Below are 26033 nucleotides of genomic sequence, written 5' to 3'. Positions count from 1 at the left end.
ATAGAAGTAAAATTATGTGTATTGCTTATCATGACAGCTCTCATCAGAACAACTGAGGGATGATATGGCTGGCAGTTTTCACGGAGGGGCTGAGGGCTGATAAGGATTATAAACTTTATTTTCTTGTCTGACACTTTTTGGTAGCTCTGTCCCCATCGATATTCTTGAACATGACTCACATCACCTTGAATTCCACCAGTTTTATAACCTTGGTTCATGTGTCCTCTGCCTCTAATCACTCTGTTGCCCTTTACTAGGACATCTTTCTTTGAGAAGCCACAAGCCACAACATCGTTGTCAGTCCTAAGATGCCATTTTAGGCCTGTTGACAAGAGGGAAAACACTTTTTTAATTTCTAGATCCCAGTTCTGCAGAGATCCTGTTTACGTGAACGAGATTCACAGTTCTAAAGCTCAGGCTGTGAAGGATTCAGTCCTTGAGCTGCAAGCTCTTTGGGGGCAGGAGCTGCTGTCACTTTTGTGCACCGCGTGGTGCTTTGTGTATGTTGGTGCTGTACAGACCAGAGCACTGAGAGCAAATTTCCCCATTCAAAAGAATAAACCCTTTTGTAGGAAATTATTTAGTTTCTTTGCATTACCAAAATTTTGAGTTTCTCTCATTACTAGAAATTCCTCTGATTTTACACACACTTCTCTGTATGACACAAGCCAGATCAACAAAGGAGGAAGGGGAGGAAAGGGGACAAAGAAATTAATTAGCCAGGATGTAGAAGATGTGTAGTTACCCTGCATCCATCTGAGGCTGAGGGAGCGGCTTTTGTCAGCTCTGTCAGGCGCAGGATGAAACTGTCACTCAACAGAGGCACCTCGGCAGCACACAGGGAGATTGTATTAAAATGGCTCAAAAATGGTGCCTTGAAATCCCTACTGACTGGCAGTTTTAAGGCCCACTGTTTTGCTAAAGCAAGTTGCTTTAGCACCTGGCTAGACTGGGGTCTTGGAACAGAACAAAACCAGAAGATAGGCCCTCCGTTACTTTGCTTCATCAATATGACAGTGGATGATTTTTTTTTTTCTGTCAGATAGCTCTAGCTCTGCTGGAGGCTTTCCAGGGAGTGATATAAGGGCAGGGATTATGTCTGTCTTTGCTTTGACCCTGGTTTCAGTTCTAACTCTTCTTCCATGTACACAACTTATTTACCAAACTTGTGTGCTTTGATCCTGCAAAGCCTGAGTTTCAAAATTTCCCATTCCCAAGGGCAAGTGTCTATGAGGCAGGGAAGTGTGTGTTTGCTTCCTCTTACTCCATGAATGGAATAGACTAAGGCTGGTCCGTTTCACAAAATCTTGTTTCAGAGATCCACAGATTGCTTTCACTACAGATTTTCTCTTTCCTGTTGCTTCCGTGCACATCTATCCAACAACAGCCTGGGTCTGTCAGACCCACCAGTATTAGCCCCATTTCATAAGTTGCCACGCAGGAAAAAAGTCCAGTGTTTTAAATAATTTATGAAGTGCCACCAGATAGCTGAAAATAAGCAGTGATGTGACACTCTGCTGACATGCAGAAGATAAGAAGCAACCATTTGACTGCTTGAGAGAGGCTGGCAGCAGTGATGAGCGGTTATAAATTATCTCTGAAATCACTCAGTCATCAGCTGGTAGAAGACTGTTGCTTGTCAGTGTCCTTGGCAATCTCACTCCCAGATTCTTCCTTCCCCCTCGCTAATGACAGTTGTTTTTGCTGTTTTCCAATTCCTTTCTCCATCACAGCTGACGGCCTCATTACAGCTCAGCTCAGGCAGCTGGCTGCAAACGTGGGAGCATGGAGGCGTGAGGGCATCAGCCTCCAGCTGCTTCCTAGAAGTCCACGAGTGGCATTTATGATGCTTGTGTCACTCTGCTAGCAATACAACCCTGGCACTGCTATAACTACTTCTAATTAGGCCATTTCTGCCAGCCAATGCTAGGGAAAGTGAGTGGAAGGTGCAGTAAAGACATACTGTCATTCTCTGTGCATTACAGTTCAATGTCCCTCTGAAGCGCTTTCTGAGAAAGTATCATTGTTTTCCTTTCAGCAAACCCCTGTGAGCTCCACTGTCGCCCCATAGATGGCCATTTTTCAGAGAAGATGCTGGATGCAGTCACTGATGGTACTCCTTGCTTTGAAGGAAGGCACAGCCGAGATATCTGTATTAATGGCATGTGTAAGGTATTGGGTATGTTTGCATGTTTCTTTCTCTACAATTTTATTTTATAAAGTTATGGGAAAATGTTTAACATTTTTTTTGGAGGATTGAGGCCAAGCAGTCCATTTTATCACATTTTATCATGGAAACAAGTTTATAGAAACAACTTTTCCAAGTAGGCGTAGGAGTTCTTTCCATCCTTTTTAATGAATCCATTAGACTGAGTGCTAATTACTTTCGGTACCTTTAAACTCCTCTCTTCTTTTTCTATTATTTTAAAACATCCATTTAAGAAAATCTGTTCATGATGAAATGCAGCTTTAGGGTTGTAATTGGTGTCACCACTCTGTGGGGTTTTTTTACAAAAATGCAATTTAACACTACACATTATGTAGCAGTTCTGAACTGAGTTGTAGTAGGATCAGACATTTGCTCTTGAAGGCAGTAAAATTTATTTTAATTTGCAACAGCAAATTGAATAACGCTGTACAAGGTGATACTGGGCAAACACAGAGTATATAGTTCAATGTTGTTTTGTTTATTGAAGAGTAAGTATGAAGTTCTCTGCATATTCTGCACGTTGATAGTTGGGTTTCCAGGATGATGTGTGCATTTGTGGCATTTGAAAGTGTCTTCTGTAAATGCTGTAACACCCACAATCTTAGCATTGATTTCTGTGCATTTCTCATAAATAAATTGAGTACTTTGCTTATAGGACATGTATTTGCAACTACAGTTTATTTCTTCAAACTGGGCATTTGCATCCTGTATCCGCTTGAAGCCTCATAGCTTTTTTGCTTTTAATGTCTTTGGAAACAAAAGCAGGACTCGATGTCTTGTGGAAACTACATTGGCTTACTGAAAGGAGCTTGTGATTGTATGTCCTAAGTCATTGAATCATACGAAAATGCACCTGGAGAGGACCAATAAGTCATCTGTTTCATCCCTTTACAGAATCATGTTCCTTTTTTGGTACTTTGCACATTCTTTTCTTAGACACTTCTAGTGATGGAATGTCCACATTTTTAATAGGTCATTGATACATCCTCTCTGAAGACTTTCTATTTTAGTAGAATGCCAGAGCCTCAGAGAGCAGCAATAAAAGGTTTATGTCAAGCGTTCCTTGTAAGACATGCATTTGTGAAAGGGATTTACCAAGATTCTGCTCAAATTCACAGTGAAGAAGTTCTGCTTGACTTTGCTGAGAGCCAGGGGTGACCTTTTAACTACGAATGGGGAAAGGCCTCACCGGGCCTTGAGCAGTTCAAGCTAGATGGAAACACATCTTTAGCATATTGAAACATGTAGTAAATGTTGAATACCATATCAGTGCTTTTGACCTTCACTTGGAATAGGCCAAGTGCTAAACTCCAAAGGCTGTCTTTGTGATGTTAAACTTCCATTTTCTGATTTCCAGCCAAGTAGCCTGGGATTAGTGTGGTTAATTTTAGTTTCCGTATGCTTTCTGTATTGAACCTTGCCTGCGACAGTTCAAATTTGTACCTATTTTAGAAATAGCAAAACTTAATTAATCAGAAGCGATGGATGAATGGTGAAAGGAAAGCTAATTCTGATTGCAGTTTGTAGATAGTATATATGCTTTAGTATTAATAATTCTGGGGACTCAAAGCCTTTCTAAAAAATTTCCTCCAAGGCACCAATACCATCTTAAATACAGATTTGTCAGCATTTTCACATGTTGACTACTGCTTTGCATCTTCTGGCAAACTAATTTAATTGGAGTCAGAATCACAGAGTGAACAATATAATCATGCAACTGCCACAGATGAGGCCAAATGATGAATAGGTAACCCAAATAGCTCACATTTCTGAAAGACAGTGTGCTTTTATCTGAAATAGGTACCCAACATAATACTTGAGAAAAAGCGTTTTCAAGTATCTCTGTATAATTCACTAGTATTTTAGTCCAGTCTGTTAAACACAATATATACATTACAGGTTACAGTGAATAAATCTGAAAATATATTTAACATAATTAGTGTGGTACATCATTCTTGTACTCTGGTAGCAACATGCTGCTAATGATGTGACAAAGGAGCTCACGAACATTAATGGCAATGTCTGTTAAAGCCCTGTTCTGGTTTTCAGTATAGTATCTCATAAAAGCACTTCACATTTGTTCCAAGTACTAAAATAACACTTCACTTAAGTCTGAAATTGAGCAAAAAATTAAAATGGTGAGATGTTGTACATTAGATCCACTGTCCATATCACTCACATGTTTGGTGTGCAGAGTAGCTCTTTTTTTAACAACAGATTTCAGAGTTTTCATAGTTTGCGGCTATGATGTCAAACAAAATAGATAGACTCAGATTCAATGCCAGTGCTTTCCTATCCACCTTGGCAAAGCCATAATGTGCATTTTTAAATGGGAAGTAAGTGGAGACAGGCACTTGTGCTGATTCACTTGCCCCCTGCAATTTCTCCAATATATGGATCCTAATTTTTTAGAAGTGCTGCCCACGCCTCAGTGCAGAAGGAAGCCCTATTGGTGAGGTGTTGGTATGGTATTCCTTTAGAACTCACCTCAATTCAAAGACAAGCTAGAATTCTTAACTCATTTTGAGGGTCTGGCATATAAAATAGCTAGGTCCTCTCTCAGCTTTGTCCTTACACAGAAGAGGAGTTCCCTAAACACGTGTAATGATATTAAATCACTCAGTGCTGGAACCAGTGCCTGCAAAGGGGGACCTCAAAGCTAGGTGCCTGCAGTTGCAACCATCTTTTGTTCCAGGTGGTGCTAATAAGAAGATGAGAGATGCTGTTCTTTTAATCCTTTTATTGTATTTGTGTTCCTTCAGGTACCTTCTTAGATCCCCTCGTGTCATGATGACTGACTTATAAACAGCTTTGAGTGGAGGGAGTCAACAAGATTTGTCAGTAATTTAATCTAATATCATCAAGATATACCATGACTAGTTTGCTAATTAGCCATATTCCTCCACACTGATCCTTTGAGTGTCAATTTTTTCCCTTTTTTGGAAGATCTTTAAAGCACATATTCTGTCTTCCTGTATTTTAAATTATACATCACAAGCACACTCTTAATTCTTACTAAAGCAGTCAGTTGCATCCCCAATGTTAATAAGCAAAGATACTGCCACTAGAGTATGTTTGTTGAGCAGTGATACGTACGTGATTGAGGAATTCCCTCAAATACAAGCCATGGCATCATCTGACAGTGAAGGCTTACACAGTGCACGCACTAAGAGCGTGCAGACACTGAGGGCAGAGGACCTGGCACCTCTGCTGTTTCTAACAGGCATTCATCTCCTGCACAGAATTTTAATAAGCTTAAATGACCTTTGGTCATGCAAATCTGTGGGCTGTTCTCTGTGGTAATTCAGGATTGTGGCATTGAGAGACTCACATTGTATTGGAGAAGTACACAGCTGTGTAGTACTAGGAAGGAAAGTGGTTTTTACCCTTGCTCAAAAGCAGATTACGCTTCTTAGGTTTTTTTTGTAGTTGCTTTACTACCTCTCACTATGTATGGTTCAATCTCCTTCTCACACTGCTAGCTCAACAGGACAATGATTCAGAGCCCTCTAGACAAATTATAAGAGAAACAGGCAAATTGGGACACATTTCTCCCCATTCAGGGCAATGTCATGGCCAACATGACATGAACATGGTTTCTTTATTTGGAGGCCAGCGGGGGAGACAAATGGGATGAAGAGCTTAAAAGCGCAGCGTAGCATCCGCGTAACTTTGATATTCAGGCAGTACATCCAGGCTGTACCCTTCAGTGAGAGCGAGGACTTTTTGTATCTGCCCCCCGCTGCCAATTTGACACAAAAGTCTCTCCCTCTTGGAAGTGGCAAAAGGGTAATATCTCTGGCTGTTCTCCCTTTAGTCACCGAGCAGCAGGGAAGAAATTGTTTCTCCTTCCTGTAATGCAGCCAGGCAATTCGGGTCGTTATTTCTGCCTCCACACTGTGTACTGGCACCAGAAATAAAACTAGTCTCAGGTGCATCAGAAAGGCTCTTGGTGAATGAGGCAGTGGCAAAGGGCTGCGTGGAGGGATGCTAATTCGCCCTGCACATGCTGTGGCACACAGTGGTTGCTGTCGCACAGCATCTTTCTCTGGCAGAGGGTGCACAAGGACATGACATATGTGTGAAAAAAAATCAGAGCCTAACTGCCGCTAATTTTTCTTCTTGTTTTATAACCTGCATTTAGTCTCCAGATCCCTTTTTAACAGGCAATTTGGCAGAAATTTGAGGCACATGATTTAAGGCAGTTTTAGAAAATCTGGCTACTGAACATCTAGAAGAATCAGAAGAATGAGGAAAGCAGTGAGGAGGAAGCATCTAGAAATGAATCTAATGGATGACAAGCATAATGTGATACTCACTGAAGCAGGAAAGTAAAAGTGGCCTGGAAATGAAAGTTCATGTAAATGTACTTAGAATGAATGACTGCTGGAGCTGTTTATTCTAACACACGAGAGTATACACTTTGTGATGGTCATTAATGGTCTTGTGAGGTGAGGCCCTGTTGCTAGATACGAAGGCCATTGCACCACCAGCAGCACCCCAGAGCTAGGGAATAAAATGAAGACTTTATTTACTGTGACACAGTAAATTGCCTGCCCTGCCACAGTTTTCTGCGGTGCCTCATTCCAGGGGATCCCTGCGCCCCTCTCTGCTGCATGTATAGGTAAAACTGTGGTGTCTGATCAGACACAAACAATGTTTCAAACATCAGAGGAAAAACAAAATACACGCTTCTGTGGTCGTTACTGGAAAGGACAAGGGGATTCCCTTCATGTCATAGCGATGTCATATTCTGATGCCACGAATGTGTTGCTAGAGGAACTGTGTGGCCAAGTGGGAAAGATCTGAGCTGGTTCTGACTGAGCTGATGCAGAGAACGGCCCATGCAGTGATGCTAATTGGCACCTAAAAGGCAGGAAATTGACGGTACTGTGGTGCTGGCTGCCGAACTCATTTGCTAGTGCCGGTGCAGTAGTTCAGGACTAATTTGTTCAACATTTAGGGATTTTTCCACTACACAATACTCAGAAGGGAAATACGCTCAGTGATGTTCATTTCAAAATGTGTGATTGACAGCCTGAACTAGATAAATTATTTCTGGGTGCAAGCACTCAAACAAGCATGAACAGTAAATAAAGATGAACAGAAACCTTTTTAAGAACATGCATTTTCTACCAGAAAATGCTATTTTTTCAAAAATGATACAAATTGAAGCCAAGTCTTTTTTTAAAGAAGCTCAAAAGAGAAGCTCCAAAACACTCACTAATATTATTTTATAATAGCAGAACATGAAGTGCAAGGGTTCCCTTTCCAGATTTTCTCCAACTTTCTGTTTAATGGTGAGTATGTGCATAGAATAGAGAATGAACTTCAACTTTCAGGACTCTCCAGAAAGGCTGGTTACTCCTCTGGTCTAATAGTAAACCTGATAATAATGACTTTACTAACTGTAGACGATTAACAAATGTACTGATAGTACAGTAAGCATACTGCAGAATGCATCTCTTTAAGGAAACAGCCACATACATACCTCTTTAAATTCTAGGAATTATTAAATATAAACTGCAGTGCATCTGTAGATAGCAGGTGAAGAGTCAGATCTGAACTCCACAAGATAAAGACACATCCTGCACTTAATGGCAGCAGCATCTGTGTACTTTGAATACTTCATTAAATCCATCCTTGGTCGAATAGCTACATGCTTGGAGGCAAAAATTTAGTCACCTTCTTAATATGTGCTTATCTCTGTAACATTCTATGCTGCTCATAAACGTGATCCTTGGTGCAGAGATGTGTCTGTGTGAAAGACATTACAAAACCTTCCATTTTCTTCACTGAGAGAGAAGCTGAGGCTGCTGCAGAGCCTTTTGGGATGGCCATTGTTTCTCAGAGCAGGCTAAGTGTTGGCATGGAGTGATGGATGAGTCTTTTTTGAATCCTCTGTAAAAATGCAAGTGACATGGTTTAACACCTTTTGTAACTTGAAGCCTTTTCTTGCTTCCGTTTCTGCAGCTTCTCCAGCTGGTTCATTAAATCACTGGCGCATAGAGGAAAAGTTAAGGTGTTTCTTGAGCTGAAAATGACAGAAAAATATTAGAGAATGCAAGAGCCTTTATACCTGGCTTAGTCTAATACATGGATTTTCCTGTCAGCAGCTTACACAAGATTACTGTAACTGATGTAAATGTATATTACATTTTACTGAAACTGATGTTTCAGTAAATCCTCCTTTTACTGGAGGTAAGACAAGATCAGAATCAAAATACGGGATACCCAGATTTTCATAGATCAAGATGGTGTTAGAGAAGTTGGCAGGTATCACATCTGAAAGCCTTTTTTGAGAATAATCAGCTGAGAAAAACTTCAGATACTACCCAGACTTACAGCTATTCATCTAAATCACAGGCCTCCAGATATGTTAGATACTATTAACAACCATCAAGTGTTGGACATTAGGTTGTGTTCTACAACCTTGCTAGTTCATAAAGAGAGGCAAAGAACACCCCAAAACCAAATGAAGATTTTGTTGAAGTTCTAACACATTAGTGAATTTTTGGCTTGGGCAGGAAAGAAGTTTTGTCCTGACTCATTATGAATAAATTGTTCTCTCACTTTCTTCCTGTAGCAAGCATGAACTGGAAAAACCAGTCTTTACCAGAACTTTATCTTGACGCACTCCCCCACGCTGGTGGGCTGGAGAAGCAGCTGTCGGATGTAAAACCTGATGCCTGCTGAAGAGCTTCTCTTTGCCCAGAGGTTGGACTGCATTAGAGGTTCTGCACTCTCTGATGGCCCCAAAAAGCTGACACAGAGATTTCAGTTCTGTTGCTGCATTATATTGCTAGGAATCCATGGATCCTTCTACGACATAAGAAAGCCGACACAAATCCTACATGTATTGGCCACTCCTAGGTTTTGAGTCCATTTTGGTGGCATGTTTCCATCTGAAGTAGTGGGTCACTACTCTGTGTTTCATGACATGATGGTGGTTGTTGCTTGTTTGTTTGGTTCTTGCCTTCATATAATAAATGAGTTTGACCTAGATATAACAATCTCTACAATTAGTTTGTTCATGTAGGATATATACTCTTCCACAAAATTTCCACAAAATTGATTCTCCCCCTTATCTTACCATACTCTGCTCTTCTAGAGCAGAGTACACTGAAGACAGTGATACATGAGCTGTGAGTATTTCATTGTGGAAGCCACATTTATTCTGAAACTGTTTTTCCTTCTAGACTGTTGGCTGTGATTATGAGATAAATTCCAATGCAACTGAAGACCAGTGTGGAGTTTGCCTGGGAGACGGCTCTGCTTGTCGTACAGTGAAGATGATGTTTAATCAAAGTGAAGGATTTGGTAAAATGGGTTCTTTTTTTAAACTCCTCAGTTGGTGAAGTCATTTCTCTACATAAAAAGGATTAAGCGCCTCTCATTGCAAACTGAGTGATCTATCTGCGTAGGAAATTGTAAATGGATGTTTCATAGTGAATCATGCTTCTCCAGAAAAGATCTGTGGTCTGTGCTTTTTAAGTTCACCTTATCTAATAAAAATTATGTCAGAGACCAACAGGCCCTGCGCAAGTTACATGGGAATAATAAAACCAAAAAAAGCAAGTGCGTTTACAAAATGAATGTAATTTACCACCTTGGAAAATCTGGACCAAATCTCTGAACAGTGTAAAGCACCAAGAACACGCTGGAGTGATTGGTTTGGGGATTCATTTCTAAGCATCATAAATCTGATGCCACTGGTTCTGGAAACCATGTGTCACCTCTTGTCCAGGCAGAACTTTGCACTTCTGATTGCTCTAAATTTTTCTGTGGGATGCCTCCAGCTTGAAATGAGAGAAAAGTAACTCCCTGCAGGGTTAAGCTGGTCTGAATCAGCCCTTAGAGGACTGAGCCTTTCTTCACTGATGGCAACGAGACATTCAGGCTTTAAGTTGCCTTGTGTGGGATGAATGGGAGACAGAGAGCCTAGACTAGGGAGTGAGTGGGAGACTGAAACTGAATGAGAACTGTGGCAGTGAGCTGGAGATGGAAGAGACAGCCAGGATGAACAGCTTTGAATGGGAAGCCAGGACAGGAGGGAGAGTTGAGAAGATGGGGCACTGAGGAGTGTGCTTAGGGCAAGGTGCATAGCTGAAGAAAGAGGCTGGTGCAGAGATGAGAACTCTCAAGAATACTAATTGGTACCGTGCTAGTGAGGTAGGATAAACTGCTATAAAGTGTGGCTTGGCTGGCTTTTGGGTTTTTTTAAGAAAATAATTCTGATTTGCACAAATGGGATTTGTGCTAATAAATTAGAACAAATTTAGAAACTTTGAAGATTTTCCAAAGTTTGGGGGAAAAGCACTTCTAGTATTTCAGATTTTTTCCTGTACTATCTACTTGCATTTCCTTTCCTCCCCTGGGTATCCCACAGGTGAACTGTGAAGATGCCTGCAGCCATTCAGCAGGGCACGTTGTGTATGTGTGTGAGACTTACAAACGAAAATCTAGAGCTCCCTCTCCTCCAATGCTACAGGAGTCCTCCAGCCTAGATTTTTTGCTTCTGCTACTGTAAAATTCACTCAGCCTTTGACTGTGTGTGGATTTTCCAAGGCTGCAAATGATGCGAAGTTTATTTTCAAATAACGGTTTTACTAAAAAGGCCTAATACTGTAACATATGGGAGGATAAGTGCCTCTTACTTTATTTAAATTCATTTTCTGTTTTATCTTAATTTAATTTTTCCTTGCTCCAAGATCCAGTAAGCCTTACTGACAGATACTGCTGAGGGATACTGATACTGAGTGTTAAGTAAAATTATTTCATCGCTTTCTTTAGACTCAGTAAAAAATACATGGATTCTACAGATTCTTTCCCTTCTACAGACATCGCCTTCATTGCAGACATACTAAAGAAAAGTGTCAGGAAAGGCAGATGTTGGTGGGCTCCTCAGCATTTAAGACAACGTGTGGATCTCACTGACGTTCACGGGTGTTAAACTGAGAATAGGAAAATGTTTTTTTTTACTCTATTTGGCGTCTTGTTGTCTCTGACAGTTACTGTGGTGTTCTCTCTTGCAGTACAGATTTATGGCAGATTGGCTAACTGAACAGTTTATCTAAACATAAAGACTTCAGGCTCATAAATTCAGTATAGGTAACAAAACTGGACCAAAACTTGCTGGCAGTTACTGACAAGGAAGATTTGAAGAGCTTTTTCTATCATTAATGGCACAGAGATATACAAAATCAAAGCTAGTATATTTTGATTTAAAGCTTTATTCAAAACTTTAGTCCATCAGGGCCTATCTTGTGTCTGGTGCTGCAGCAGAGTGTATTCTGTCTGCAAGTTGACTAAGTTGCCAGGTCAGATTAATGAAATGCTAGGAGAGAGTTTTAATAATTCAGCCTTTCATTGCAGACTTTTACCTGAAGTCTTACCACCTCACGTTCAGAAAGAAAAGCCGTAAAAGCTGTATTACTATTTGAATTTTCTTTGAAATTCTTTGTCTTTCCTATGGATGCAAAATGGGAATAGCAGTCCAGGGGCTCGCAGCACAGTCACAGGAATGGCAGCATCATCTGTGTAGTGGATTCTGTTGGAGTTTCGTGATGGAAAACAAATCAGTCCTCCTATATGCAAACATGGTCTCAGCTAATATTAGCTAATATTAGCAAGTACCTGGTCTGGACCACGTTAGCAAGTCCTTGGTCTGCACCTTGTTTTCAGGAGGTTCATTTGGAAATCGTTTAAGTTCTTTCAGCTGAACTCTTATGGCAGAAAGGTTGCAACATGAGCAGGGCATTGAAAAACAAGGTCTAGGCGTGGGCAAAGAAGTCACAAGCTCTCCTGTTTTGAAGGTAGAAGAATCTGCTTTTATTTTGAGGTGGAGTATTTAATGGAGATCCCTGGTCTTATTCGTATTGTGATGACTGCAAAAGAGTATTACTGTGAACAGTAGAATGTTTGCAAGGTGTGCAGACTCTTTTGGGAGGAGAATAAATTGCACTGCTGGATGAGAAGCCTTGGGGTAGGAGAAAGACTGTGGCAAGTGCAGGGAGTGTGGAGCAAATGGGTAATAAAAAGGGGGAATGAGCTTGTAAGGGTCAGACAAAGGGATTTGCCTGGGAAGAAGAGGCTAGGAAACAAGTGGTGGTCAGAAGGATGGGTAATTGTCCTGTCTTCACTCTTTTGTGTGTGTAGGGGCAAGTGAATTTTCCAGCTTGCAGTAACAGGGGGTCAATGCATTGAATTTATGAAAATTAGGAAATGAGGGACTGTGCAGTAGGGGTGGAGGTGTTTTACTCTGCCAGTCAGAAGGAAAGATTAGGTGCGTCTCACTCCTGTGAAGGGCTGAATTTTAGCAAAGTGATGGACAGGACAGACAAGGAAACTGTGGTGGTACACACCCGAACCTGGAGGTTTACCCTGGTCCCGTTGTCTCCTGACCAACTTGGTTGGGACTGAATCAGCATGGTCTTCCTGCTACCCCTGTTTTCTTTTCATGCAACCAAAGTGCAGGCAGAGATGTGGTACATGCCTGGACCTAGCCCTGAGATGGAGTCTGGACATAGCCATGATGCCAGTACTGATCTGAGAGACTGGAAAGTCTCCTGGATCCTCACTTAGGAGGCTGTCTCTGGACTGTAATTTTTTTCCTGTTACCACCACACACTGCAGTGCTACCTCTAAAACCATTGGAAGGCTGTATGCAGCCATACCTTGACTTGCAAACCCAGTACGCCACTGGGAACCTGTGCTGTTTCCCACATAATATTCTGGTGGTAGTACCTAGAGCCTGGCTTAGAACTAAATTGTGGCTCAGGAACTTGTATTTTTAAGGGAGAGAATCTTGCAGATAAAACCCAACGGGAGATCCGGATGGGAGCTGTTGTGATAAGGAGAAATACCCAGATCTGTTTATCATCTGATCTGCAAGATCTACCACCTGAGTGAAATTACTCCCCTCTCACAGCAATGGGAAAAGAGAAACAAGCTCTTCAGTCCTGGTAGAGCTGTGCCTACAAGGGTTGCATGAATTATTCATGTTGTACTCTTGTCCATGTTAGGAACATATAGATTTAATTTTAATTAAAAAGGGAAAGATTAATAGTGTCTGAGAGATGCCATTTCACGGGTGCGTGGTAGCACCCACAGTATGGATGCTCTGGGATTTAATGAGCTCAGCATCTAGGTTGGGCAGCTGACATTTTGACTTGTTATTGAATCTCAGATCTCTAGATCCTTATCAGATGAAACTATATAACCAAGAACAATAAAACACCATCCACATAATTTTTAAACAAAAATTTATTGTGATGAGTGACAATCTCAAAAGCTTGCTGCTGATTAGCTTTGCTTTCAAAAGCAGATAACATTCGTTGGGAATTAGTGTGAGGTTCTGGGAAATCAGGAGGTAATTTAGCTAGTTGAAAAGGGAGGGCTGGGGACAAGGAAGTGTAATACATTGAGCAAATGGCAACATCTATCACCAGACAGTTACAATAAATTTAAAGCCAGGTTTATGAGCAATAGCAGGTGATTCAGACAAAAATAATTATGCAAAACCTTGAGAGAATACAGATTTTTGTGTTACAACAGAAAGAAAATTATGTTTTGTTTTTCTTATACTTTGTGTTTTGAACAAATGTTACTGTGTTTTGAACAAATGTTACTGTAATTATATCTGAAAAAAAAGTGCTGGAAAAGGACACCAATGTTGCAAAGCCAAGCTGTCAGGACATGACACAATTAAGATTTTCCATGCTATGTTAATTTGGCCCACTTGTGAGTATGCCTTCTAATCAAGTCTTTAGTTACACAATCACACACTGTGTTCATAACATGTCTCCTCTGCACTGAATGTATAGAACATTTGGGAGAATCGTGAGACCTAGGCCACTGGTTTCCTATAATAGGAGTTATTCAATAATCCTTCAGATTTTATTTTTCCCTTCACTTATGAAAGACTGAAAAGTTTGGATTTCCACATTCAATCTAGGAAACTTGCAAAAGGTGACATCCAGAAAACTCTCCCTCTTCAACTAATCATTAATGGAAAAAAGTATATAATTGCATATTATTAATATAATTAGAAGAGGCCTGAAGTAGACTGATCCTTTTTTCTACCATAAGCAATATGCTACATTAGAACCAGTACTTATCACCCCACAAAAGAGCTGCAAAAGAAAATTCAGATGTTAAAGACTGGGGCACTTGTTTATGACAGCAGGTTGTTACACAGCATATAAGTACTTCCGGTAGGTGTACAGCGTTGGTACTGAAGGTCACTTAGTTTGCCCAGTGTGATTTATCCCACTCCTGTTGAGTGAGCAATCAACACTGATAAGCTTATTTCACAAGAAAGGTGAACGGGATGCGAGTCTCCAAATTTAATTCATGACCTCAGCAGTGTGTGATGAGAGCTGGGGAACCACGTATGTTCCAATCTTGAAGTAAAGCAGCGCAAACTGCAGCTCACACTCCCGGGGCACCTCCTTGCAGAGCTGTCCTCCATCCAATTTCTAAAGCCCAGCCAGGAGCAATAGCAAGAAAGCTGTCTGAGTTTGTGTTCAGATTTCTATGTGAACTTCCTATATTTACAGTTCAGTAGCAATAGCAGTTCCCTGTAAGGTGAGAAGCACAGAGCCTGATGTCTTATATTGCCTGTGGTGCAAACAAAATTCTGTAATAGAATCATAGAATGGTTTGGGTTGGAAGGGACCTTAGAGATCATCTTGTTCCAACCCCCCTGCCATGGGCAGGGACACCAGCAGATGTTCTGGGTTCGTTCTTAACATGCATACCAAAAACCTCTTTTAACAGATAACTTTATATATGAAGTGGCCTCAATTTGTGCCAGGGGAGGTTCAGATTGGATATTAGGAAAAATATTTACACTGAAAGGGTTATTAAGCATTGGAATGGGCTGCCCAGGGAAGTGGTTGAAGCAACATCCCTGGAGGTATTTAAAAGACAGGTTGACATAGTGCTTAGTGACATGGTTTGGTGATGGTTTTTTATCAGAGTTAGGTTGATGGTTGGACTAGGTGATCTTAAAAGTCCCTTCAAACCTAGACAATTCTGTGATTCTATGAAGAGCTGTTGAACTTCCTTAGGAAAATCAGTAGTTTAGAAAAATGTGTTGAAATGATCGCAGTAACTTGAGGCATTTGAATAATGTTCAGGTTTTTGTAGAAAGCCTATATATGGAAAAAGGTCATGGAGAAGTTAAATGATTTAAGAGAAGATACATGGAATTTTGTACGTATCCGTATGTTGGTGACAGATGAAAACATCCCTTTCAAATTGAAAAGACCTTTCCCACAATGGTGGCACTCCCTGGCATTTCTACAGATTTCTCACATTGCAGTATGCCAGAGCTCTTGAGTATGAGTATGGAGATGTTGAGGCTCATCTGTGGAGTAGATTTCCCCTGGTGCAGCTCAGAAAAGCATTCTCCTCTATATCCCTTCTACGTACCATTGTCATTGCCTAAACACAGTTCATATTCGTATTCCCCAACCAATACTATAAAACCCAGCTTGGGAAGTCACACTGTTACCTAACTGAAATATTAGCTCTGTGATAGCATGTTTGTGTATATTTTCAAGCAAAGCTGATCTTTTAATAATCTCATACATAAGTAAAATGCCGTGACGTTTTTGTTGTTCACCACTATGTACCTTTCTTGACTCTTAGGATACGTTGATATTGGGCTGATTCCAAAAGGTGCGAGGGGAATCAAAGTCATGGAAGTTGCAGAAGCAGGAAATTTCCTTGCTGTGCGAAGCAAAGACCCAGAAAAATATTACCTGAATGGAGGCTTTATCATCCAGTGGAATGGTGAATACAAAGTGGCTGGCACGGTATTTCAGTATGACAGAACAGGGGATCTAGAAAATCTGACTGCTCCAGGACCCACCAATGAATCAATATGGATTCAGGTAAATAGGAGATCATTAGCAGAACATGCTGGTTTTGAATGGCAACTGAATGTGCTGGGGCTTTGAAACCGAGGCTGGAAAAATACATATATTTGTATATAAACCACTGTATTAGCATGCTGTCTTGCAAAAGAATCAGTTGAACAGTTTTGGAGAGAAATAAACACCTTCTGTGTTTATTGTTGTTCATCCTGCCTAGAAATATACGTTCAGTGTCACAGTCTGATGATTATTAAAGGCTGATATAATCCAGTGCTGCCACTAGGACAGGGATCCTGCCACGTGTAGCTTGTCAGTCCTTTGCCCAAACTTCCCTGTCTCTTGTGCCAACTTAGATCAACACGTGGCTGTGATGTGAACCAGAGCCAGATGAAAAGTAACTGTTCATCACAAAAAGGGAGCTGATGTCAGGCTGTGAACAAACAGTGAGAGCTAGGGAAGGCTGACAGCAGTGACAGCTCTCACTGAGCAAGAAAATACAGCCATAAATAGATGGATTGGTAGCTTCTGGTAAGTGTAATGGATCCATTTAGCATCCACTGAGGTTGCTCCCATTTGTTTCTTTTACGTTGCTTTATAGATTCTAACTTAAACATAACCAGCTTCTGTTAATTCTGCAGAAGTAGTTTTAAATTGCTCCTTTGTTCTCTGAATGTATGTTCCCTGGCTTGTTTGCCTGTGTATCCACCATGCAATTAAAAGGAGTATGAGGGGTGTGATGTGAGCCACTTTCACAATTTAAATGTCAGGTGCAAAGGCACATATAGGTGCTCAGTGTTCACTGTCAGTAACAAGGTCAGGGAAACAATTAGGAGAAAGAATAGAAGTTCATTGATGAAGTCTTTTATCCGTTGATGGTGTTTTTCTTTTTTCCCTCTCATCAGCGAAATGTTAAATTTCTTGAGGGACTCTTCTCAATTGGAATTTTCTTTCTTAATCCAGAAACACTGAAAAATAGTATTAAAGCAGTGTCTGAATATAGTCTGTAATTTTCTGACCTACTGGTTGTTTCATAACAGCTATTTCAGAAGGGTAGGGAAATTATAATTGATAATGGTGATAGGCAGTAGCTCTTAATCAGCAGCACATTTGGCGGTGCCTTGGATGGACTTTGCATTATCTTTTGTTACAGTCAATAGGATACCAATTATGCTGACCCACTTACTCCCACCTGTGCTTGCAAAAGTGTGCGGCAAACAGCTGCGTCTTGGAAAGATACATGTATGCCACTGTCAACACACAAATGGAAGTTTTGCCAGTCTGCTTTTCCGAACTGGTAGTAGGCTCCAAAATGGGCTGCTTTAAACCTTGCTGATTCTTCTGTTTTCATGCTTTGAAAGTTTTGGTTGATTATTAAAATCATAAGTAATTAAATAAACCACACTCTTTTTCCAGCTACTTTTTCAAGAAACTAACCCTGGAATCAAGTATGAATATACTGTACGTAAAGAAGAAAGTCATGAGAATGAGATCGGAGAGCCAGAGTATTTTTGGCAGTATGGAGACTGGACAGCCTGCAGTGTTACCTGTGGAAAAGGTAATTCCCCACTTTATTTTTCTATTACTGTTCTTCTGCACTACTGGCAAGTCTCATCCTTCAGTTATCCCGACAGCGTTCTCAAAGAGGTAGGCTCTTTAATCTGCGTATGGCGGGAAATCAAATCACATGGTTACAATTATGTATGTTGGCTTTAAAATAAAATGCTGTTAAATTATTTGAGGCAAATAGGTTTCTCTCACACTTGCCCTGAAATTCTCAACCTCTGTGAACCAAAATGGAAAACTACAGTTTTCTTTTCTTCATAATTTGTTGTCAATATTGTTCACAATAACCGTGCTTCTCAGCTATACTCATAAAAGACCTACTTTTGTTTCCCTACTGAGTCTTTCCAATTTGTTAACTACACAAAATACTCTTTATTTCTGTCCTGCCTTGATAAGCAACAATGCTTTCTGTGCATCTCTCAGTTATTTTATTTAAATCAATCTTGAGAACTTACATGTCTTGGCCACTCTCAGTACAATGGCTTGGGAACAGCTGCAGTTATATTGTAGTCCTGTGCACCATGTTAAACTGGACAAGCAGAATGACAACCATGAAGTAGGATCTAACAGCAGGTCTAGAAGTTTGCCTTTGGTAACATGCAGAAAATGCTAGCGGGAAAACTTTCTTTGAAGTAGTTAACAGATCAATGGGATGAAGTTAATGCTTGCCGTAAACCAATGGTAATGGTAATGATAAAAAGACTGAAAGCTTCTTTACAGAAGTAAAGGTTTTTATCATTTGTGGGAATAATTTTTAAAATATTGAGAAAAATGTTGTGTGTGAAAGGAAGTCTGCACGGGGGGAAGAGATTGCAGCTTTCCATCTGCATTAGTTCCTGTGTTTCACTGGACAGAAGAAGTTCTGGAGGTAGGATGGGAACCTTGTTCTTGGACTTTTTGTGTGAAAACTGTACAGAACAGTAGAAGATCAATGTTACAGCCACTGAACTAATAGCATGTTCTAAGCCTTTTCTCTTCCTAAGGCTAGGGTATTTTCGGTGTTTTTCGATAATTACTGCTTTCTTTAACTACTTTCCAGAAGGAAAGGAAAAGACAAACAAATATGACAAAGCAGTGATGATTACAGAATTAACAGTTTTTTAATCTTTCCTGTCAGGGAAGATACTAAAATAATGCATTTTCACTGGTTTGAACAAAAGGCATTGTATGGCCTTAATTTTAGAAGACTGAAAGAAGAATTTTGGAATAGTGTAAATTACCCCATCTCAAAAACATTCCTATATTAGAAAAAAAATCCAAACTTATATATATAATGGACATATTATAGAGATGATTGTAGATCCATATATATATATGTTTGTGCAAATATTTGAGGAGGAGGGATGTTGAGGTTTTCTGGTTTTTTGAGAAGGGTCTCTTAGAACAAAACACCATGTGCTTTCTGGTTAGCAAATCCCAAAATATTTTCTTTAAATATTACCCAAAACAAGTGTTTTACTTAATTGCATGCTGTATGTTTTAGTTCTAATACCTAATTGTGAATAGTATTTCATATAACAATTGGCATGATAACAAAAAGCATGGGGAGGTTGGGGGGAGGGGAGAAGGGGGAAGGAGAGGGGAGTGTTATTAGGCTATTTATTATGTTGTTTTGTGTTTTTTTACATCAGCTGCACTTTTCCCAGAACTGTTTCTCAGTAAGTAAATTATAACCTTATGTACTACCTTCTGGCTAGAGAACTGTGTGACTTCACTTTGATTTCTAGCTGCCACATGGATTACTTAAATAGAGGACTGCAGGATATGAGGTTTTTTCCAGTTTTTATTTAATAAGTGGCTTTTCCTGTTTACTGTCTTTGGGCTCTTAATACATATTTTTTGAGCTCGTTGGGTTTTTCTTTGTATAAGTAGAAATTATGTTCAGGCACTGTGGACTTACTGCCATGAGTTTGCAGGGGAACCAAGAGGTGCACCGTAGTTCAAAAACGGCACAGAAACCTTCCCAGTTCCCTGTGTTCTTTCCTGGACAGGAGAAAAGAAATGAATAGACCCTCTGCTCTCCTTCCTCTAAGATACATACCTTTATAAAAGTAACTGAACAAGTCTAAAGGAGGATGTAATCTGCCAAATCTATGGTACAGGGTATTGAGATATATATACCCCTAAATCAGGGTACTGTCAGTTACTCTCTACCTAGAAAAAAAGGAAACCCTGCCCCAGAGCTTCAATGCATCACTTGAACCAGGGGAGTTCCGGTATTACAGTCTGTCTGCAGTTTTCTGCAGGTACCAAATGCTTAATCTGATGGTGCTCTGGGATGCCTGAATGTGGACCAGCTGTGCTGTTGTCACACGAGCCTCACACTGAATCTGAGCTAGCTGGCCCTCCTAAGCACCACAGTAATATAGTGCTGTAATACAGCAGGTTTATGCCCAAATGATCAGTCCAGAAACACATTGGCAAAAATACCTGGAGCTTTGCTGCACAGGAAAAAGAGGCATAGCGGCCGGGAAAAGGTGTATTTGGAAAATGTTAGCTCTCCATCATTATAGAAACTTGGAAACTATGAAGTCTTGCTAAATTTAGCAGGAGATATGGGAATGGTAGTGATTGTTGACCCAGAACCAGAAAGTCTCACATGTTTACAGGTTATTGTGGTTTGATTACCCTGAGTTCACTTCAGGACCAGGAGGCAGAATAAAGGCAGAACTGAATGTTCCCGCTGTTGCTGGATTAAGTAACATCATTCTGAGGTTTTCACAGAACTTCATTCTGGCTTTGAATGATGAGATTGATTATATCTGTATGTACACTCTGATTAAATTCAGAATTTCTTGCTGTTGGCAGCAACAGACCTGTTGTGCCCAATCTCAGGCATCTGAAGAGTTTTGAAATGTTTGCAAGATAAAGTGCATTAAAGTAGGGAAGATCCTCTTCTGCTATCGGTGTACTGTGTGACAAGTCTTACTGAAGACAAGCCTACAGTGGGGGTCAAGGAGATAAGAAAAGTTGCATTTATTTAGACTAAAATAACCTTCAAGGAATTTTGCAGTTATCAACCGGTAAACAATAAACCAATGGTTTTTCGGGATAAAAGGTGGGGCCGAGAAAGGTGAGCTATTGAACTAACTTTGATGGCCACAGTCAGTGGCAAAAATTGATCCTTACCTAGAGATTTGTTCTCTTGGCAAACCTGGACCTACCTAAAGATTCAGCAGAGGACTCCTCATCCCTACTGGTCAATACAGTAACAGTAAATCCAAGGCCGCTTTGGCCTCTTGTAGCCAGAGAGATCACGACAATGCAAACAAATGCTTTCTGGAGCCACGAGAGTGAAGCTGAGTTGGGGAGTGACAGATGGGGCTTCGGGCACGCCAGTGGGCTGAGGCAGGAAAGCCTCATCACTCCTAAGAGAAAAGATAAGGTTTTAGCCCAGTGATACAGCTCCTTATCCAAGGGAAATGTACCTGGAAAAAAATCCCAGTGATGAATAATGTCTTTGTAGAGTGAAGCTGTCCCTTCGCAGAGTTAACCCAGGGCAGCTCTGTAGAGATATTTTTTAAAAGATTCGTGGCCTCAAGGAAGAATCACGCTGTGCCCTGACCTGTATCTTTCCTCAACTCCATTACAGCTGAGAAAGAGAAGATGCAAATGTGCTCATGTTTTCCTTCATTTCTTTCATGTCCCCTTTCTTTTGTAGTCTCAAAGAGTGCATTTGGCCAGTCTACAATGTCACCATTTAACAGGGAAAAATGTTGTCTGAAAAATCATGGAATCATAGAGTTGTTTAGGTTGGAAAAGAACTTCAAGGCCATCAAGTCCAACTGTTAACCTAGCACTGCCAAGTCCACCACTAAACCCAGTCCCCAAGCACCATGTCTACATGTCTTTTAAATACCTCCAGGGTATTTACTGTAGCAAACACACATAATACTGTGTGCAGTGAAAAGAACACATTGCAATGCCTGATAGCCATTTGCAATGTAGAAAGTAGTTCAGTAATTACATTGCAATCCAATTCATGGCAAACAAATGCTGAAAGGGATAATTCCTAGTAAAAATCATAAGCCTTGCTCTGTCCTCGCTGCAGGGCAGTTTGACTCCCTGCCTCCCATTTGCTTTTTGCAGAAAGGAGTTACTTTGCAGTCAGGATGTATGCAAACTGGATGGTGTCCTCCAAACTGCTGCACCCTCCAGCCAAGAGGAGGGTGCAGCAGAGCCTAATTGTCTCTCCAGAGCCTAATATCAAGACAGTATGTGAAGCCGTTAAGCTTTTTTACAGGAAGATTAATTTAAATGCCTCACGGACTTTTTTTCTAGACCAACTACCCATTATTCTTGCTTTAAATAATGGTCAATTAGGAATTACAAATATAAATTCTTCATCCTTGTCTAAAGGCTTTAATCAAATTTTTTTAGAACTAGCTTTGAGTGGCGTTGAACATAACGAGAAGCCAGGCACAGCACAGCTGCAGCTAAGGCATTGAAGTTGCAGTATTAGGTAACTTCAACAATTTACTTCTCTATAGATAACATCAGTAATTGGCAAATTTTCAAAGCTTTGCAAAAGGACTTAATTGTAAGATTTGTTTGGGGGTTAATTGTTATGTGCCCTCTAAATCCTCCACAACTATTTTCAGGGCTACTTTGCAAAATTGCCTCCAGGCGTTGCCGAACTGAAACGCAGTACTAAACTTGTAGCACTGATGTTAGGAAACAAAGGTCACTGTATTTTCCTTCGCTATTATGGGTCTAGGTTTTATAACATCAAGAATGCAAAGGTTGTGTGCGTAACTTATGCATACACTGCATATAAGTTATTGAATGAATAATACCAAAGTGAACTCCTTGCAGGGTATCTGATTTGATGCACAACTGTGGCAATTACATGTTCAAATTAGATTTACAATCAAATAGGCTCTTTTGCGTACTCATTTTTTGTATTTGCTTCTGGTCCTTCATTTCTGCTGTTCTCAGCTTTAATTTTACCCCAAACTGAGGGCCGTTTAACCAACAGATTTCAAAAACCTTCCAAACCCAAAGGATTTTAAACTGGCATCTTTTTTTTTTTTGCAAACTAAGTGAGAAATCAGGAGCTGAGTGGGTCAACCTCCCACCTGAAAAGTCCTGTGTTAGGGATGACAGAAGTGGCACAGAGAGGTAGAAGCAATCTCTGAGCAGCTTTAGTGAAATGAAGACCATTCTTTGATCTGACTGTTCTCATCCTTGGTTTGTCTTTTTTTCCCAGAAATTTTTGTAGGTTTTTTTTTTCACAGAGCTGAGATGGTACACTCCTGTGTAAAAGAAACATGGTTGTGGGAGGTGCTGCTTCGGCTTACCTTATATTTTACTTGAAAGTGATTCTTACAGGGAGGGAGATGGTGAAGTGATGGTAGTGATACCTACACTACAGTGAGTGCTGAGGTGAGCAGAAAGGAATGGGATGTTCCCATTCCAGAGGAAAAAGCAAGATCTTTGCTGTGAGATTATAACCACGGAGACAACGTACTGTTGAGTACAGCCAGCGTCTTTGTGCATACAAAACAGTTGTGAGTGTGGACTAGTTAACACTGAGGACAGAGAGAAGTAAAAGAGGTGAAGGGAGGAAAACAGCTACCCTCTCAGAATCCTATAAAAATAGTGTTTAGGTTTCCAGTTTTACTGAGTTTTAAAGTATATTTAGAATTTTTAATCTGTGACTTACATAGGATATTGCACATTTAAATTATGTAACTGTGTAAATGCTTGGTAGGGCAGGGTCCGTGTGAGGTGACTAGTTTTGTACTTTTGCAGTGTTTTCTAGTTCAACTTGCTCAAGCCGAAAAAAACAACTGTTATTCATTATGTCGTTATATGTATACATATATATGCATCAATATATGCATATAGGATTCCTTCCAACTTTGGAGCTGAACTATACACAGTCATGATGAAAAAACTGTGCATTTATGGCTTCTTTAAATATATACATACATCCATCCCAGAATTTTCCAGATTTTGAAACTACAGTGGGAGTTCACATAACTTCCATAATAAAAATTGTTTGTATGAATAAATTAGTTTATTGATGCCAGTGATCAGCAAATATTTAATGAGAATGTACAGCCTCAAAACAAAACTTTTGCAAACATTTATAGTGGTTTTGAAGTGAATTACAGCAGCTGAAATGACACTAGAAAATTTGTCAAAGCAAAAGAGTTCTCTTACTTGCATTAGTAACAGCAACATATCATGGTTTTGAAAGGGACAGAAATACATTTGTGTGAACTGCTTTGTTTACAACTAGCGGGAAGGTTGCTAACTATTCCAGTTACATTTTTCATAGCTTCAAACAGAGCACTGCTCGCTGGGGGTCTTGCAGTGAACCAAAGAGCTTTCTGCTGCTCAAAGTCCCCTAGGGACAGGGGAGAGCTGCATCCAGCCACACTGCGAAGTCCTGCGGCTCCTTCCACATCATGTACCCGGGAGCTTAAATGCCTCGGAGCACGGGGCTACAGTCCCTTAATCCTCCCTTCCAGGTGAACATAATCCTTGTTCTAGCAAGTCAGCTTTCATGTGTGACTGGAGGAGACTCGGTCATCACATCCTGCGCTGTTGTCAGTAATTGTCTTACATGTCTCAGTCACAAGCCTGAAAGTACCCTAAAAGCTATAGCATTTCCTCACAGTGTCCCAGACCTGGTGTCCTAAGGTGCTAGAAAAATGAGATACAGGTTTCCGTCTGCTTCTATAGAATGACCCAAATATGCCTAGAAAGTTTTTAATTTCCTTGTGTTGTGGAAGCCTTTTCAGTAATATCAGACTGCAACCTCCCCTTCACACATGCAGTCCATGCTTAGTTCTTCCACCAAAAGTTATGTCTGTTGCTAGCTTTGGATTTCCTAGTATTAGAGTTGGAATTGTGTTTTCTGTATTTAGTTTTATAAGCAGATTGTTACTGAAAGCAAGATAACCATAATGGTAGCGTGAAATTTTAGGAAATATGTTTTAATTGCCATATATAGGGACATTGCTGTATAGAGGAACATAGTATATGTTGTGTAGAACAGTATTTTCATATTTCCCAAATATTATTATCTATGGATTACTGTTCGTATCTTCCAGGTAGTTTCCCTCACTAGTTGTTCGGAGGTGTGAGTCAAGGGAAAGCTAGATTCCTAAATATTCTGAAAAATAGCTTCCCACTTATCCCTGACACCATAGTAACAGTGCTGTTAGGCTCTTTGCGTCCCAGAAGGATGAAGTCTCAGAGATACAGTGACCTACTGTCTGCATATTAATTGCTGTGAATTAATAACAGCATAGTTAATTTAACAAGAGTTAATAAACAAGGTTTCTTCAGTCTTGGGATTTGTTTGGGCCTAATGCAACTATTTTAATACCTCTATATCAGTCTAGCTACAACCTTTCAAACTGCAATTGCAATACTTTTTTTTACACTGTGTTTGCAGCACAGGACCTACCTCAATTTATTGCTAAACTGTGTGGAAGGCAGGCCCCTAGAAACGGGCCTTCTTTAGATTCACAGCAGGGTAAAGCTGTATTTCGGTTCATGTTTCTTTCTGTTAAATCCATGGGAGTTTTTATAAGTGGAACTGTTGTGAAAGAACCCAGATTTTATCTGTGGTATGTCTCTGTGTCTCTCATCATTACTGTGTTTTGCCTGTTATGGTGAGTGCTGTGTATTAGTTATTTACAAAACAGTAGATTTTCTCTTTCATATTATGACATCATTATTTTCTGTCAAGATTCATACCAAAACTTCTTAAAAGTGGAATTCATCATTAAGAGTCAGAGGGTTATAGTTTTGCTGATACAATTCAGTTTGTGTTCTGCTTAAACAGCCTTCCCGAAAGTACAAAGAAAAGATCAGCAAAAATACCCTTGCTGTGACTAGCTTGATGCTGCTGTGTTGCCTCTTACCAGTGAGTAATCCAAGAGCCGTTTGTAGCCCTTTAAACCTGCTCCTGCAGGAGACCTTTATGAGGCTGACAACTAGATTGAGATTAAGGAAAGTGCTTCCTAATGTGCCTCTTGAGCTATCTGATCCAAAAGAGCTCTGCTTAACACCTTTTCAGCTTGATTAAAGGATGCTTGTACCTGATTTAGCCCAGAAATTCAGCAGAACTGACTTTCGCAGCTGTTGCAGTATTCTGAGATGTGGAGTATGACCAATGTGTACTCCCTGTGCTAGACGATTTCTGCAGCTCCTGCCCAGCCTACGTGGGTTACTGCTAATTTTCTGGGTGCCTCTCTTCTCTCTCAGGGGTGCGGCGCCAGATTGCCCACTGCATGCGGAAGGGAAGCGGAGTGATCAAAAACTCCTTCTGTGACCCTGCAACACAGCCCAACGGGCGACAGAAGAAGTGCTACGAAAAGGACTGTCCGCCCAGGTAACAGATACTGGGAGGGCTTGGG

The 26033-nt window shown here is 40.4% G+C and overlaps 1 protein-coding gene across 3 annotated transcripts in view; it reads left to right on the top strand.

The window, feature by feature from the left end:
* Positions 1-26033, top strand: part of ADAMTS12 (ADAM metallopeptidase with thrombospondin type 1 motif 12) — a 173648-nt gene that overhangs the window by 110069 nt on the left and 37546 nt on the right. For 2 of the 3 annotated variants that reach the window (XM_074165983.1, XM_074165985.1), the window contains exons 13-17: positions 2039-2172; positions 9409-9529; positions 15866-16110; positions 17506-17647; positions 25882-26008. In XM_074165983.1, coding sequence (XP_074022084.1) covers positions 2039-2172; positions 9409-9529; positions 15866-16110; positions 17506-17647; positions 25882-26008 — 769 coding nt within the window. Of the gene's footprint in view, positions 1-2038; positions 2173-9408; positions 9539-15865; positions 16111-17505; positions 17648-25881; positions 26009-26033 lie in introns of all 3 variants that reach the window. The other variant, XM_074165984.1, reaches the window with a different exon arrangement.

This window comes from Numenius arquata, chromosome Z (assembly GCF_964106895.1).
Source record: "Numenius arquata chromosome Z, bNumArq3.hap1.1, whole genome shotgun sequence".
Lineage (NCBI taxonomy): Eukaryota > Metazoa > Chordata > Aves > Charadriiformes > Scolopacidae > Numenius > Numenius arquata.
The sequence above is the reverse complement of the archived record's forward strand: the minus strand, read 5'-3'. Positions and strand labels throughout refer to the sequence as shown.